This window comes from Anabrus simplex, chromosome 5, assembly GCF_040414725.1.
Source record: "Anabrus simplex isolate iqAnaSimp1 chromosome 5, ASM4041472v1, whole genome shotgun sequence".
NCBI lineage: Eukaryota > Metazoa > Arthropoda > Insecta > Orthoptera > Tettigoniidae > Anabrus > Anabrus simplex.
Genome location: NC_090269.1, coordinates 186,838,694 through 186,855,371, shown reverse-complemented (window position 1 = coordinate 186,855,371; position 16,678 = coordinate 186,838,694). Strand labels below are relative to the sequence as shown.

At 41.0% G+C, this 16,678-nt stretch overlaps 1 protein-coding gene across 1 annotated transcript in view; it reads left to right on the top strand.

Moving 5' to 3' along the window:
* Positions 1-16,678, top strand: part of LOC136873896 (protein CDV3 homolog) — a 66,734-nt gene that overhangs the window by 481 nt on the left and 49,575 nt on the right. The window contains exon 2 of the mRNA XM_067147223.2: positions 159-396. Within this exon, the coding sequence (XP_067003324.1) occupies positions 159-396 (238 nt within the window). The remainder of the gene's footprint in view (positions 1-158; positions 397-16,678) is intronic.

Below are 16,678 nucleotides of genomic sequence, written 5' to 3'. Positions count from 1 at the left end.
TGCATGTTACATTCTATCGCCTTAACCATCATCTAAAAGCCCACTTCTTAAGTTACGGAGGTTCTTAAGAGTGTAGTACTGGTGACTAGGTGGCTCATATGGTTACGTCTTAATGTGAACTTGGTTCGAAATGTTCTATATTCGTGCACATTTTTCAGGAAGATGATGAGTGGAAAGAATTTGAAGAAGAAAAGAAAGACTATTCCGGACTTAGAATAGGAAAACTTCAGATTAATGATATAGAAGCTGATGGAGGTGGAGGTGAAGAAGATGAGCAAGTTATGGAGGAGAATGAAGCTGGAGAAATGGTGCTTAGGAAGAAAGTGCAATCCGGTCCGTGGAAGATAGTGAATGCTCAACAAGAACAACCATCACATGAAGTGCAAGAGCCAACGTGTAAGTTCCTAAGTGACCTATTTTAGCCTAAGTTTCTTACATTCATAACATATGTTTCAGAAGTAAAGTTAGTAGTTGAAACTCCTGGTTGTGTGTGTAATTTTCAGGAACAGTTTTCTCTTGCTGTCACTTTAATGTACCAATCTAATTGTATAGACTTGCTCATTAACATTAGCCTGTAACAACAGAGATATGTCGAGATCAGATATGAATTTCAACCGTGCATGTTTCGTGTTGAAATTTTGATACCTGGGTTGTGAAGTAGGCCTATAGGTTTAAATAGGAAGAAATTGCACACAAATGTGCATTACATTTTAGAGTAATCCAATAAGGAAACTGTTCTTTTACTGCATACACTAAAATGGTATCGATCACATCGTTTGTTACATACAGTAACACGCACACGCACTGCACAGATGGGTCATGAAAACCAGGTCGTACACACAGTTTGTGATGGAAACCATGTATGGCCAGTCTGTTCAGAGCACTCCTCAGTTCGTTGTTCGGCCCAGTCCAGCTTCGATTAATCATTGCGTCCGTCCTGTAGAATTCCAAGTCAATTTCCGCTCGTTTTCTTAGTCTAATATGAAGTAGTTCCTGTTCTTGTCGTGTGGAGGGTAATTGTAGTCTCATTCTTATGTGTTCCATAAGGAAGGTTTCTCTGGCTAGCTCATAAGCAAGTCTTGATTGTGACATTTTGGAAATACCTAAAATTCTTTTAAAGAATCTAGCCTTGACATTCTCAATAACTCTAAGGTCAGATAGAGTTAGATGTTCCCAAATTAGCTCCAAACCGTATGTCAGTGCAGGTATAGAGCGTTCCAACCTTAAATTGCAGTACAGCGTAGATAGATCGCGCTGTTGCGAAATCGACTCGTGAAGATGACGCTCGAGCGTGACTCAAACAGGGCGTTACAGTTCCAAATTTTTCGTTTGTAATTTTGTAATTTTAGGTTCATTCATTCATAAATTAATATTTGCAGGATGGTAAAATAAATACAACATACCTTAATCACTGGCGTTACTCTCAGACATTGGACGTACACCTTCTGTCATTTCTGCAAGGCCTGATGTTCCCGCTTTGGATGAACCGGGTTCGGGAGATGAACTTGAGGATGATCTGGACGATAACAAAGTCGTATTAAAAACTTTTCATCGTCGACATCGTCCTGTAATTCGTCTGCTTTCTACAAATCTCTTTCATTTTTCTTTACTTCGTTCACGTAATTTGCCCACTTGTCTTATGATTTTATGGCATAAAAATGTTAGTTCAGCATTTGGAATAAAAACCATGTTCATTACCTGCTTGGACTAAGGCAAATCACGGTCCTCGGCTTTTCGGTGGCCTAAGTCCCGAACTCACCCCTTCAGTGGCGGCCTGCCGTGGACTTTTAACTGTCGTATCCTTCCATTCTTTTGTCACTGCCTGCCCAATATTTACCCACGATTCATCTGTGTAAATTATAGCTTTATTTTGTGCCCTCAAACGTTTCATCTCCCTGAGATATCTGTGCCTCCAATTAATAATTTCACCGGTTTCAATGAAAGCTGCTTTATTACCCCGTCTTAAATAACGGAAGCCTATATCGTGTAAGAAGCGATACAATGTAGTTTTGGAAAATCGTGGCAAAGAATCTTCTCCATTTACCCGACTCAAAATCATGTTCAATGTCGGTTGTATGTTAGCAAATAAGAGAGTGAACCACCCGACGCACTCCACTTCACACAATTCAATTTCATCATATTTAATTTCCCTTGCATTTTGCTGCCGTCGTCCTTTTTTTTTTTGCGGGAGTTCGCAAAGGACCATTTGTGTTCCTTTCTTATAGCATAGATTGTCCTTTCGGAACAACCTGTAGCTTTAGCTGTTTCACTGACTGCGCTGCTCATATTCATAGTCTTTAAAAAATAATCCAGGACACTCATTATAATATTGCGTTCTTTTCCCCTGAGTTTACCTACGGAACGTTTCTTTTTAATTTGACGATCCATTGTACATCCTTCTGCAGCTTTTCTTCGAACAAAGAACCCCCCGCACGAGCACGAATTGTCAACTACACAGACTGATCTTGTCCGGCTCCGTGGTTAAATGGTTAGCGTGCTGGCCTTTGATCCAGAGGGCCCCGGGTTCGATTTCCGGCCGGGTCGGGAATTTTAACCTTCATTGATTGATTCCAATGGCTCGGGGAATGGATGTGTGTGCCGTCTTCAGCATTAGAATTTATCACAGGTAGGGCCCCATTCTTACAGACGTGCAGGTCGACTGTACGGTGTCAACTCGAAAGACCTCCACTCGGGCTCTTTGGAGGCCACACGCCATTAAATAGTATGTGTATATATATCACTGACCTTTATTTAATCAATCTCATAATACTGATTAAATGAACACCACTGCACACGGCCGTCAGGATATTTAAAAGTTCAGCAAGTTCAGCCAGCTGAGTCACTCGTGAAACGCAAACAAACAAGACGTTCTCCCTGTCATAAATTAAGAGATAATGAGATAAGGACTTCAGGTATGATTTAAAAGTAACTTCCATATCCAAAGACCGTTCGATTTGCTTTAACCACGCCATTGATCATTCTGCACTTTTTCTTCAAAATTAGATCCCCACGCACGAGCACGAACTCACGAACCACACAAAGGAAATACACTTTCCCTCAAGAATTATACATATGCCACTGATAAGTATTTAATCACTATTATACATACTACTGACGAAATGAGCACTGCACTGCATGCGACTGTCTGGAAATGTTAAAAGCGCATGTATGGGAGATCACCACCGGTACTTCAGTTAGCCAGACAGACAGCCAGCCAGCCAGCCGAGTCATATGTGAAACCAACATTCAAGGAGATATTCTTCCTGTCACAAATTAAGAACTAAGCAAGATAAGAACTTCGGGATTGTTTTAAAAATAACTTCCATATCTGAAGACCATTTGCCTCGCTTTGACCCCCCATGCAAATTCAATAGGAAAGACGCTGGCCAAGAGACTGACTTTTTCGTGCCTGCACATAAAATTCCGTTATCATGACTGAAAATAAATGCATATACTACATTTTATCATTTCAATTTAAAAATAAACTTATCTACATCGAGCTGAAATATTTCTTTACCAGCAGTGAAAAAATTAGGAAAATATTGAATATAAAATAGGAGTTATGACATGATAAGTTCTATGCAATGAAGATTTTGCATTTGGCGAAACTTTCCATTATATTACCATTTTCACATTAAATTATTTTTTTACATTTTTTTTTTTTTTTTTGTTAACGGCATCAAATGCGCCTTGAAATTGTGTACATAACACGATATTCACCCATTTTAACCAATAACATTATGATTTACGGATATTTGGCAAACCCGCTGCATTAGAGTAGGACAGCGCTACCCGCAAAACATGGGAGAAGGAAAGAGACGGAATTATCCCATTACTGCTGTACTCCAATTTAAGGTTGGAACGCTCTATAGAACCTTTGCATAGAACAGCGTCATGGCTGTATTTAGAGACAGTTTAGTGGGTTCCTTCATATCATACATATATCTGATGGCTGCCAATGACCTTTCTCTTACATGAATTCTAAAAGAAGTAGAAGAGGGCTGGAGCATAATCCCCAAGTATTTGAATGAATTCACAACTTCCAGGGCTGTTTCACTGCTTGTTATCCTGTCATTTGCTGCTATTCTCCCTCCTTTCCGGAAAATCATTTGGACTGTTTTCTTTCTGTTGATTATGAGACTGTTCATGTCGGCATACTCATCGAGCGTATCCATTACAGCTTGTAGGTCATCTCTGTTGTTCGATCCTATTGCTGTGTCATCTGCATACTGGTACATCACAACCGATGTGTTGTGGATGATATTTGTGATATCTGCTAAGGCTATGTTAAATAGTATCGGACTAAGGGGGTCCCCTTGCAATACCCCGTTGCTTTGTATAATGGCTGCTGAGGACGCTCTGCCATCTTGTATCGTGACCCTGTTGTAAGCAAGTATGTTATTTATGGCTATGGTTAGTGGGTTGTCTGCTCCAATCATATTCGCTAGTTTTCTAAGGAGTATTTCTCTGTTTAAGAGGTCAAAAAAGTCCACAAAGATTACATAAAATGTTCCCTTTGACCACCTCATTGATTCACGTATATTGTCCAAGAGATTCTTGACTGCATGTAATGTCCCTCTTCCTTTCATGAAACCAAATTGCAGTTCGGGGATCGTAGTTCCTGTTTCTGCAGTTAGTCTGTTTTCTAGGATCTTGACATAGGCCTTATAAATGTTGTTTTCGAGGGCAATACCTCTATACGAATCAGGGTCATCCCTATCTCCTTTGCCTTTGAAGAGCATTTTGATATGCTTATAGGTTTAGTACCACCATAGATGTTCCGGCCTATAGGTTTAGTACCACCCATAGATAACACACATGGTGGCGATCTCGATGAGCTCCCAGGCTTGTTAGCGTCGGCATTATACATAAGATACAGCTGAAAAAAATTGATGTAGATAGATAAGGTCTCGCTGGACAGAAGACCGTTGGGTAGGATTGGTTAGGTCCGGTTAGTGACAAAACTGCTGGGCTGAATTGGTGGGTCTGGTAAAGAAGTCGACCATCGCCAATTCAAGTTTCAGAAATTTTTTAACCTAAAGGGCAAACACGAATATAAATGGTCCGTTATTGGACATTATAAATTTTCCAGCTAACTCATTCCTGGTTTCCAGCGTTTTGCCCCCATGTGCTAGGCTGGGCTCATCAGTTGGTGCCTAGCACACCTATCAAGACGCATGGCCGGTGCATACCATGGAGGTCACTGCATAGGCTAGTTGAAGCCACCGGCAGTGCCAATGCACTATGAGAGATTTTGTCTCACTACCAAAAATTGATGACTGCTTGGCCATCTTATGATATAGATGTTGATTCCCATAGGGAATCTGAAATATTTGTCCCGAATGAGTAAGAAAGAGTTGGCTGCCCTGGCTAACGTGACATTCTTGCAGGTGTATCACATGTGCCGTCTATAGAAGGAAAAGGGGTAGTGTGACGTGTTTATGATGTCACAAGCATTTTTCTTGTCCACGGTGAAATGTTAAAAATAATTAAATTCTTTACGGATGTGCAATAGCGAAAATTCGGACTTTGTTCTTTTAATATTAATTCCCTGTCTCTAATACCCTCTGGCATCAAGAATGACATCCTCACCCTTCAGTCACAAAGTTGACATGGTCGCCATGTGCTCTCCTAGTCATATATAGTGTACTGTTCAATGTTCTATTATCATCATTCATCCTCATTTTCCCATTTCCAGCTGCCACCAGGTGGGAGCAAATATGATTCCTCTCCACTTTGTTCCGTCATTCCACCCTCCTTCTTCCGACACGATGTTCCAATGTTAAACCATTTCCATGACGTTTGGCGGTAGCTTGTCCGTGGCTGGCCGAATCATCAGTACACCTAGTGGCACTGCAACTTTTGACGTCAGCTGTTGGTTGGGGTTTGCCTTTCTTTTTTCCAGTAGTGCTTTGCCGAGCTCCACATTCCCTCTGATTATCGCGAGTGTGAGCTGCGGAGAGTTCCCCAGGTAGAGTGCCTCACAATCTGTGTTCCCCTTCTCCACCAGCATTTGTAATGCTGTATAAATTAGCATCTGGCCGCATCCATAGAGCATGCAACACCTTCTTCCTGTTACACTTGCAATCACCATCATCTGTGAAATCAGAGGCTTCGTCATCTTCACTGTATTCCATCTTTGCCCGAACATTGGGATTGTGCCCGTATTCAAGCAAAAGTTCACACATTTCAAGTGTCTCTTGGGAGGGAACCATTAGTGCTAGTACACGAAGTGGACTTAGGCCTCCATCTAGGAAATTGGAACCATATCTGCTTAGTTCATATAGGCTATTGTTACGATGGAACCATATCTGCTTAGTTCATATAGGCTATTGTTACGATGCGCTCGCCACACCCAAAGCATTTTTTACCTACTGCCAGGTTCGAAATTAGGCCGCCCCTAACATGGAGACAGGCGCCTTCCGTAGCCCCTCTGGAGTACAGACACTACGGGTTTGCCCCTTCCGCTATCTCCACCGTACCGAAGTTCACCTTCTCCGCCGTAGATGACGTTGAGGTCTTCACTTGTAACGCTGAGTTGGGACCCATACCAGATGTAACACACTGGGTCATTGTTCTATATATTGGATAATTGTGCAACAACACAGTATTATCTCACCTCTGCCCGTTCTTTGTACGCTCTCAAATATATCTAATAGCATTTCACAGCGCCTACAAGAGAATTGGCGATGTTCGGCTTCTTTACTCTAACCAGATTTGTTGGGTAGTGAAAAGATCATTGGGCAAGTGGTCGGGGGGGCTATGCCTCCAGGTTACGGCTGCAAAGCAGCTGACGTTCCGCTAGTATCCTCTGGAGTCCAGATGAAATGTGACAAAGATTACACAGAGACAAAAAGTAAGGTTGTCCAGCACACGCTTCAATGGTTGAAATGCTGCTCTTTCCTTATTTTCACCAAATGTGGTAATCTTATGACCACACGTCATGTGAGCTCTATCGGAGACAACCTGAATATTTTCATCACAATTGATCACAGCCGGCCAATAGGAAAGAGGAAAATGATGGCAATCTGTAGTTTGAGGCTGTCTTTGTTGTAATTCTTCTATAGCCTATAAACTTCAGAATATTTTTTTCGGGTAGGTGGGTTGGTACCTAGTAAGCTTCAGGGAAGATCTGTCCATTTCTCCTATCTGCTACTTCAGGTACTGTAAAACTTCTATAACCCCCTATGATTCCAACAACCGAACCGGGTATGGAAGTGCCGCCACATATAGAAAGGAAGAGGAAAATATCCTGTAAATAGATAAATGAAAGAGAAAAAAAGGGCGAGTTGGCCGTGCAGCTGTGAGCTCGCATCCAGGAGAGAGTGGGTTCGAACCCCACTGTCGGCAGCCCTGAAGATGGTTTTCCGTGGTTTCCTATTTTCACACCAGGCAAATGCTGGGGCTGTACCTTAATTAAGGCCACGGCTGCTTCCTTCCCATTCCTAGGCCTTTCCTTTCCTCTCCCATCGTCGCCATAAGACCTATCTGTGTTGGCGCGACGTTAAGCAAATAGCAAAAAAAACAAGAAAAGAAAGTAATATTGTTTTTATTAGCATGAAGGAATACATAAAAGGGTTAACATGAATTACTATTATAATTATCTGTGTAATGTACGGTTTCATGGCTAAATGGTTAGCGTGCTGGCCTTTGGTCACAGGGGACCCGGGTTCGATTCCTGGCAGGGTTGGGAATTTTAACCATCATTGGTTAATTTCACTCGCAAGGGGGCTGGGTGTATGCGTCGTCTTCATCATTTAATCCTCATCACGATGCGCAGGTCACCTATGGATGTCAAATCAAAAGACCTGCATCTGGCGAGCCGAACATGTCCCCGGACACTCCTGGCACTAAAAGCCATATGCCATTTCATATTTTCATCTGTGTAATAGCCTGCATTGTGTAAATGATAGTTACGGCGTCAAGTGTATACGAGTAGGTGCCAAGGTTAGCTGGTTTGAGTCGTGTTGGTGGAAAAATATTCACCGGAATGGTTGTCAGCAGGTTAGGAGATGTGTTGCACTATTTCTAATTACTAGATTGTGTGCCAATAGCCCGGGTGTAGTTCCAAACGTCTCCATAGGTGGCACTTTGGTATGTGAGTAGCAAGTTTGGAATCATTTGGATTCATAAATAGATAATGTTTATGATAACAGAAGTAGCACTGGGAGAGATCCTTCTTTGATACTTGCCAGGGATGCACCACCCCGCCCCCAAAAGTATTCATACTTAGGCCTATATAGACTACTTAAACCCGGGACAGCCTGAAACTACAAAGTGTGAACATTTTGTTGTTATTGGCCAACTGTGATCAGCTGTGATGAAGGGAAAGTTCACAACTGAGCTCATGTGATGTGTGCCCACAGGGTTACAATCGGTGAAAATAAGAAAAGGGCGGATTTTGAATCAGACATGGCATCCAGTTTTTATTCGCAACCAGTCCACTGTATACCCCACGCTAATAAAGGTAGCCTAAGTGATTGATTTTTAATTGGTCTCCATTATGAAATCAGTGGCCCCTGTGGGTTTGAGAGATCCTTTTCCATGGCTGCAACGCTTGCTGTCTTCGTGGCAAACAAAAAAGTCATTGGACAAGGCCATTATATGTGCGGGACTTCACTGGGTTGTACGGGTTTCGGGTAGGGAAAAACTAAATATAGTAAATAGTTTAACCATTGTACTTTTCATTTTTCTCTCCGCTTTCCTTTTCCTGACACATTTAATCCACCAGTCTCCTCTTATCCTATCTGATATTTATTCTTTTGTATTTCTCTCTGTAAAGCAGAATGTCTGTCCATCCGTTCCATATACAAATCCATACCGTTCCACCAATATGAACCCAATTTTGTATACTTCCCTTTTAGGATCCTGTGGGTATCCTGTATTGAAGAAATTTTAACTGCTCTCTTCATTCCCTAGATTTAGACCCTTTGGTACATTGATGTTGGCTAATATAGGCAAAATATCAAATTTTTCGTACAGGGACAAGAAAGCTCATTTCAAGACTTACGATGTGAAGAACAAAATTGGGTAAGCCCCTATTGGACGGAAAACCATGTTTTAAGGCCCTAAAACCAACCGTTATAGAGATAATGGCACCACGCTACCCCGCACTCTAGGAATCGGAGTAGAAATGTCCGGTCTTAACCCTGGCAATGTCAGCTCAAGGATTCTACGGAAGAACATATCCCCGGTGTTTGAAGTAGGCAAGGCCAAGGAGAGATTCTGCTTAAACGTTGTAAACACATAGCTAGCGTTAATCTGCTGAGATACTAGTTGTTTCTGGGACCTAGTTTCCATATTCTTATCAGCATCCGGTGAGAAGGGGTGAAAACAAAGTCTGAAATGGCCGAGATTATGGATGTGTGTGTGTTCCAGCATAGCTGTCAATCACAATTGATACATGTATGACTTACTATCTGAAAAAAAAAAAAAAAAAGAATTTTTTTCTCTCTATTTCTATCTGTAAAGAAGAATGTCTGTCCGTCCGTTCTATACTCCATACCATTCCATCAATCTGAACGCAGTTTTGTATACTTCCCTTTTAGGATCCTGTGGGTAACCCTGTATTGAAGAAATTTGAACTTCCCTCTCTATTACCTAGATTTATGCCCTTTGGCACATCGACGTTGGTTAATATAGGCGAAATATCGAATACACCCATAGCACGCATTCGGATGGGGGTGGAAAGGGTTGAAGAATAAAAATAGAAAACTACCAATATTAATGCAGAATCCAAAGTTTTTGGGGTCACTGAGATTAATAGTGACACTTCAGATGTGGAACGAGTCAAAGTTCAGCCCCATTGGCACTGGGGTGAGAAGGGGTGAATAAGAAAATGTCCAAAATGACCAAGATTAGGGATGAATGTGTGTGTTCCAGCATAGCTCTCAACCAAACTAGGTACACAAGAAACCCCTAGAACCTCTACGGGAGTGGGTAAAATGTAAAAATAATTTAAAATACAAATATCAGTGTCGATGCCATGGTTTTTGGGATCGATGAAGTGAACTGTAACATTCTGGGTACTGTTAAAGTCATAGTTTAGCCCAAGAAGGAATGAAGGTTGAGAGGGGGTGAACAGAAAAATCCAAAATGACAGATTATGGATGTGTGCGTGTTTCAGTATACCGTATAATCCCGAATACCACCCGCGCAGATGCGGGTCTTATTCAAGCCTTTCATTTCACGGCGTGATACTTCACGCGTTGGCACTGGATTCAACCACGTTTTCCAACAGCATTTGTTTAAAAATAACAAGTGAACATGTGTGTACGGTATTGTTCTCTCTTATGTGTGTCATGTGATAATGGAGATTTGTTGTATAATATAAACGTGTGTAAAAACTTTCCTAAAGGTGAACTGTAGTTTATAAGCTCAGTGAAATTATTTCTAAGTATGTAACAACCCTGAAATCAAACATCGGCACTCTAATGGTCGCTGTGACTTGGCAACCACGCTTCTCATCCCCCCTTCCCCCAACCCCAAACACACTTTTCCTTTACCGTAAACGCTCAGCGGCAGTCAGTCTACAACCTCGTTCTTGGAATGCCATGTGTAAACACAAATTCAACAAAGCGTTTGCGGTCTTTTACTGTAAGTAAAAAAACTGAAAGGTATAAAGGAAGCTGAAATTTATCGGAAATCGTGCTGCTGGTAGGAAATATAGATGATTCTTGTATTCGAGATTGGAGAAAGAAGAAAGATTGTCTTTTAAACAGTAGTGTTGATTGTAGAGCTTTCTGTGGGCAGGGTGCACAGTTTTCTGAAATTAAAAGGATTCTGTACAAATATGTAACAGAAAGACAGGAATTGGCATACGGCGTGTCACTGAAATGTGTCAATTAAAAGCATTAGAAATTGCAAAAGAATTTTCTACGTCATAGTTTAAAGCAAGCAGAGGGTGGATCACAAATTTCCACAAGAGGAATGGACTGAGCATAAGAAGGCATACCACAATTTCACAGCATGTTCGTACTGCCTATGAAGAAAAACTGGTTTCCTTCCAGCACCATATAATTCAGTTGCAAAAGAAAAATTTGTATCTTTCCCAAATTGGAAAAGTGTTACCTTCAGAACGGGTGGTAATGAAAAACAGAGGTGGGTAAATGTTATGTATACTTGCTGATGGAACTAAACTTCCACTGTACGTTGCCTTGAAGAGAAAGATGCTTCCAAAAGAAAATCTACCTGCTGGTGTTAGCGTCAGAGCTCAGGATTCCAGTTGGATGGACAGTCTACTAGTGGAAGACTAGCTGAAACATGTTTGGCAACGTCGCCCTGGTGCATTGTATGGACGGAAAAGCTTGCTTGTTATGGACAGCTATCACAGTCCTGCAACAGAAGCTGTGAAGAACCAAACCAAGGATGCAAAAACCGATTTAGCAGTCATTCCAGGCGGATTGACGTCTTGTGTTACATCCGTTGGATGTCTGTGTAAACCGTCCTTTCATAGCAGCCTTGAAACAGCTGTATACAGAGTGGATGGTGGCTGACAATCATGCACTGACGCCAACTTGTCCTATCAACCGCCCGGAAGTTCACCTGCTTTGTTTGTGGGTAAAGATGCCGTGGAATCGTGTCTCTGGTGACCTTGTCCGGAGAAGTTTCTAGAAGGACAGTATTTCTAATGCTATGGATGGCAGCAAAGACAAAGTTTTGTGGGAAAGTGATGGTCAGGGTCATAGTCAAAACTCCGAAGATGGTACTTATGGTGATGAATGAAGTGTTGACTATCAATCTGTGATTGGTAACTTTTTCTCTGTGTTTTAAATAATTTATTGGATACTATTTCAAGGACACTTGAAAACTGTCTGAAACTATTTTAAATTCTTGAAACATGTGTAGTGAAATGACATTCTTGTTCTCTAGCAAATATTGTAAATAAATTTGAGTGAAATTCTTTTCGTAAAATTTTGTCCTTTAAAATATAGGGTGCATGTCTTATTCAGGGGCAGGTGGTACCTGGGATTATACGGTGCCTCTTAACCAAATTTGGTACCTTGGTGCAGGGGTGAGAAGGGGGTGTTACGTAAAAATAATTTTAAAAAACGATCAATATTAATGTTGAATTCGTAATTTTCTGGGTTATTGAGGTGAATTGTGACATTCTGAACACGTTTAAGTCAATGATCAGACTCCGTCGGATGGCAACTGAGAATAGATGAAAAAGTACCATATTTTCTCGCATACTTAACATACCTTTTTTTTTACAAAAAGCACAGCCGGAAACTTTGATTGTATAAATTATTCAAGGATTTTAGATATTTAAAAAATATTTAAAATTATTTACATTTAAAAGATACATACACACATATATTATCATTATAGACTGTTATGTCTTTCAGCGTTCAGTCTGCAAGCCTCTGTGGATTTACTAAACGTCGCCGAAATCCTTGATTTGCAATTAGTGTTGTGGCCTCATTTAGTTCTATACCTCTTATCTTTAAATCGTTAGAAACTGAGTCTAACGATCGTCGTCTTGGTCTACCTCTACTTCTCTTACCCTCCATAGCACACTCCATTATTCTCCTAGGTAACCTATCCTCCTCCATTCGCCTCACATGACCCCACCACCGAAGCCGGTTTATGCGTACAGCTTCATCCATCGAGTTCGTTCCTAAATTAGCCTTTATCTCCTCATTGCGAGTACCCTCCTACCATTGGTCCCACCTGTCTGTACCAGCATTCTTGCTACTTTCATGTCTGTTACTTCTAACTTATGAATAAGATATCCTGAGTCCACCCAGCTTTCGCTCCCGTAAAGCAAAGTTGGTCTGAAAACAGACTGATGTAAAGATAGTTTCGTCTGGAAGCTGATTTCCTTCTTACAGAATACTGTTGATCGCAACTGCGAGCTCACTGCATTAGCTTTACGACTCCTTGATTCAATCTCGCTTACAATATTACCATCCTGGGAGAACACACAACCTAAATACTTGAAATTATCGACCTGTTCTAGCTTTGTATCACCAATCTGACGTTCTATTCTGTTGAATTTTTTACCTACTGACATCAATTTAGTCTTCGAAAGGCTAATTTTCATACCATACTCTTTACACCTATTTTCAAGTTCCAAGATATTAGACTGCAGGCTTTCGGCACAATCTGCCATTAAGACCAAGTCGTCAGCATAGGCCAGACTGCTTACTACATTTCCACATAACCGAATCCCTCCCTGCCATTTTATACCTTTCAGCAGATGATCCATGTAAACTATGAACAGCAAAGGTGAAAGATTACAGCCTTGTCTAACTCCTGTAAGTACCCTGAACCAAGAACTCATTCTACCATCAATTCTTACTGAAGCCCAATCGTCAACATAAATGCCTTTGATGGATTTTAATAATCTACCTTTAATTCCATAGTCCCCCAATATAGCGAACATCTTTTCCCTCGGTACCCTGTCATATGCTCTCTCTAGATCTACGAAACATAAACACAACTGCCTATTCCTCTCGTAGCATTTTTCAGTTAATTGGTGCATACTGAAAATCTGATCCTGACAGCCCCTCTGTGGTCTAAAACCACACTGGTTTTCATCCAACTTCCTCTCAACGACTGATCGCACCCTCCCTTCCAAGATGCCAGTGAATACTTTGCCTGGTATACTAATCAATGAGATACCTCGATAGTTGTTGCAATCCTTCCTGTTCCCTTGCTTATAGATAGGAGCAGTTACTGCTTTTGTCCAATCTGAAGGTACCTTACCAACACTCCATGCTAATCTTACTACTCTATGAAGCAATTTCATCCCTGCCTTCCCACTATACTTCACCATTTCAGGTCTAATTTCATCTATTCCTGCTGCTTTATGACAATGGAGTTTATTTACCATCCTTTCCACTTCCTCAAGCGTAATTTAAACATCATCATTTTCCTCCTGCTCATGAGCTTGGCTGTTCGCAACACCACCAGGATGATTTCCTTTTACATTGAGAAGATATTCAAAATATTCCCTCCACCTCTCCAGTGATTCCTGGGGATCTATTATGAGTTCACCTGAGTTACTCAAAACACTGTTCATTTCCTTTTTCCCCTCCCTTCCTTTCTTTATTACAGTCCAGAAAGGCTTCCCTGCTGCTTGACCTAGCCCTTCCAGGTTATTGCCAAAATCAAATATAATATTCACACAATTGGTTGAACTCATTTGCGGTTATTGTAACTTGGCGTAAAATTACGGCATGCGATTTTTTTCCTTAAGGTCAAGTGGAACACATCAGATAAGTTGGACGCGTGGAATTGAATTACCAACACTGCTATGCGCTGATAATACGACCTGAAGTCAAATAAACATGAACTAATAAAAGTACATTTCATGTAAGTAGTGACATACTGGAGAAAAGAAAGGTCTTACCTTTTACAGGCTACCATCTTTGAGTTCACTACCAGCACTGCAATAAGAATTGCTGCTACTATTATCGACTCGCATCTCACATCTGCTACTCACATCTCTCCATAAGAAGTCATCTTTACTCCCGTCTAACATATTTAAGATTCCTGTTTATTGAAACTCTTTTCAGTTACCTTCGAAGAAATCATGTCCCATGCACACGATATCTACTCACAAAGGAGTTCCACGTGTGGTTTCCAAATCTTGCCTGTTGCAGTAAGTTTGTGTATGCATTCCACCATCCAGCACTGATAAAGAGTTTTTGCACATTGTCCTTGAATGGTTTATTTATCGGAACTTCCAAGGGTTGAAGTACTGCTGTCACTCCACCAGGACTTACTGCCAAATCAGTTTTCATGGTTCCAATAATTTCTTCGTGTCTTCCATGATGTGGCCACGAAAACTATCCAACACGAGAAGGGCCGGGCACCAAAGGAAGGACCCTGCTGGATTTCCCCAAAACATTTATATCCAGTCTTGTACGAGGGACGTGTCCATCCACACTTTTTCTTTGATAAGAACGTAGATCCCTTGTGGAAATTGTACTTTAGGCATTGTTTCTCGTTTTAGAACAACGTTAGGTGCCATTTTTCTGCCATCAGCTGTTACAGCAAGCATTACAGGAAATCATTGTTTTTTCGCTTCCGGTAGTGCGTACGATACGGGTCTGGGTTTATTATTTTAGAGGTCCACTTGTTCAGTACAAATTAATATAGTATGTAGTTAATATTCAATACATCATGGGACTGGTTTCGACTCTTTAACGGCCATCTTCAGTCATACAGCTAAAATTGACACTGTATGTAAAATACAGTCTTGGCAGACTAGGCTGACGAGTCTACTGTAATTGGAAACTATATCTTATCACCAGATGCCAACACAAAGGCTCATGGACCCAATTCAACAATTTTAAGTGTGTATGTGCATATGTTTTTGTTAGGGAATGAATAATTTTTAGATTATATGTTTATCGCAAAAAAAAAAAAAGTTATATTACTCTTGCCATAAACATGACAAGTGGTCTATAGAATTAATAATTCTGTTTACTGGGCGAGTTGGTCGTGCAATTAGGGGCGCGCAGCTGTGAGCTTGCATCCGGGAGATAGTGGGTTTGAACCCCACTGTCGGCAGCCTTGAAGATGGTTTTCCATGGTTTCCCATTTTCACACCAGGCAAATGCTGAGGTTGTGCCTTAATTAAGACCACGGCCATTTCCTACCCACTCCTAGGCCCTTCCTACCCCATCGTCGCCATAAGACCTGTGTGTGTAGGTGCGACCTAAAGCTAATTGCAAAAAAAATATTCTGTTAGTTTGAGTAGTCACATCATTCTATAAATTTATTATTATAAGCCATAGTTTTTAAAGTGTTCATTTAAGCATACGTATTGCATCCGTTTTTCTGTATGGCTGAAGATGACCCTTAAAGGATCTAAATTGGTCCTGTGATGTATTGAATATAAACTACATCCTATATTAATTTGTATTGAATGGGTGGACCTTCCTTCAGTTCTTATAATTGTGAATGTTTGTCAATACGGATCAAAATGAAATTCATACTGCTGTAGCCACAAAGACGCACACACGAAATGCTGTCAACTGTGTACATTATTTTATTTACAAACTAGCTGACATACCCATGCTTCGCTACAGAATTGTAGTGAACACGCTGTGAGCAAGATTGTATTACATTGCATAGCTCTTAACGTTGCCCAGAAACGCGACAGGGAAGTCACCAAACATCTTTTCTCATATGAACATTCACTGTAATGGTAGACCCGCTTGCATACCATCAGGTTGGGGAGTTTTCATTATAATGGTAGACAATCACTCTTCACCTGCCTTTTTACAACCTCAGAAAGACTGTCTTAATGGTTTTCCCAACTGAAATGAACATACATTACCAGGACATCAGTAGGAATGGCGCGATTAAAAGGAATGCTTTAATATGAAATACTCAGTCAAGTGAAACACCACACATTTTCTCTCTTTTAACGAACAGTACTATGGTGCCGATCTAACAATCCAAAGTTCTAGAGCTTGAATGACCAAGCCGCAGCCAGCCATGATTCGTGAACACTCTTCGTCCTTTTTCGGCGGGGAGTGGATCGAATAGTGGAGACTCCCAGGGCACCCGATGAGTCGGAAAATATCAGTTCACGACATTGGCGGCGGAAAAATCTATCTGACTTGGAGGCAAATTTTTCCTCCAAGCCAGATGAGAAACCCCCTCTTCACGGATGATTTGGAATAAAATGAATGTAGAATTTAACAAAATTGAAGAGGAA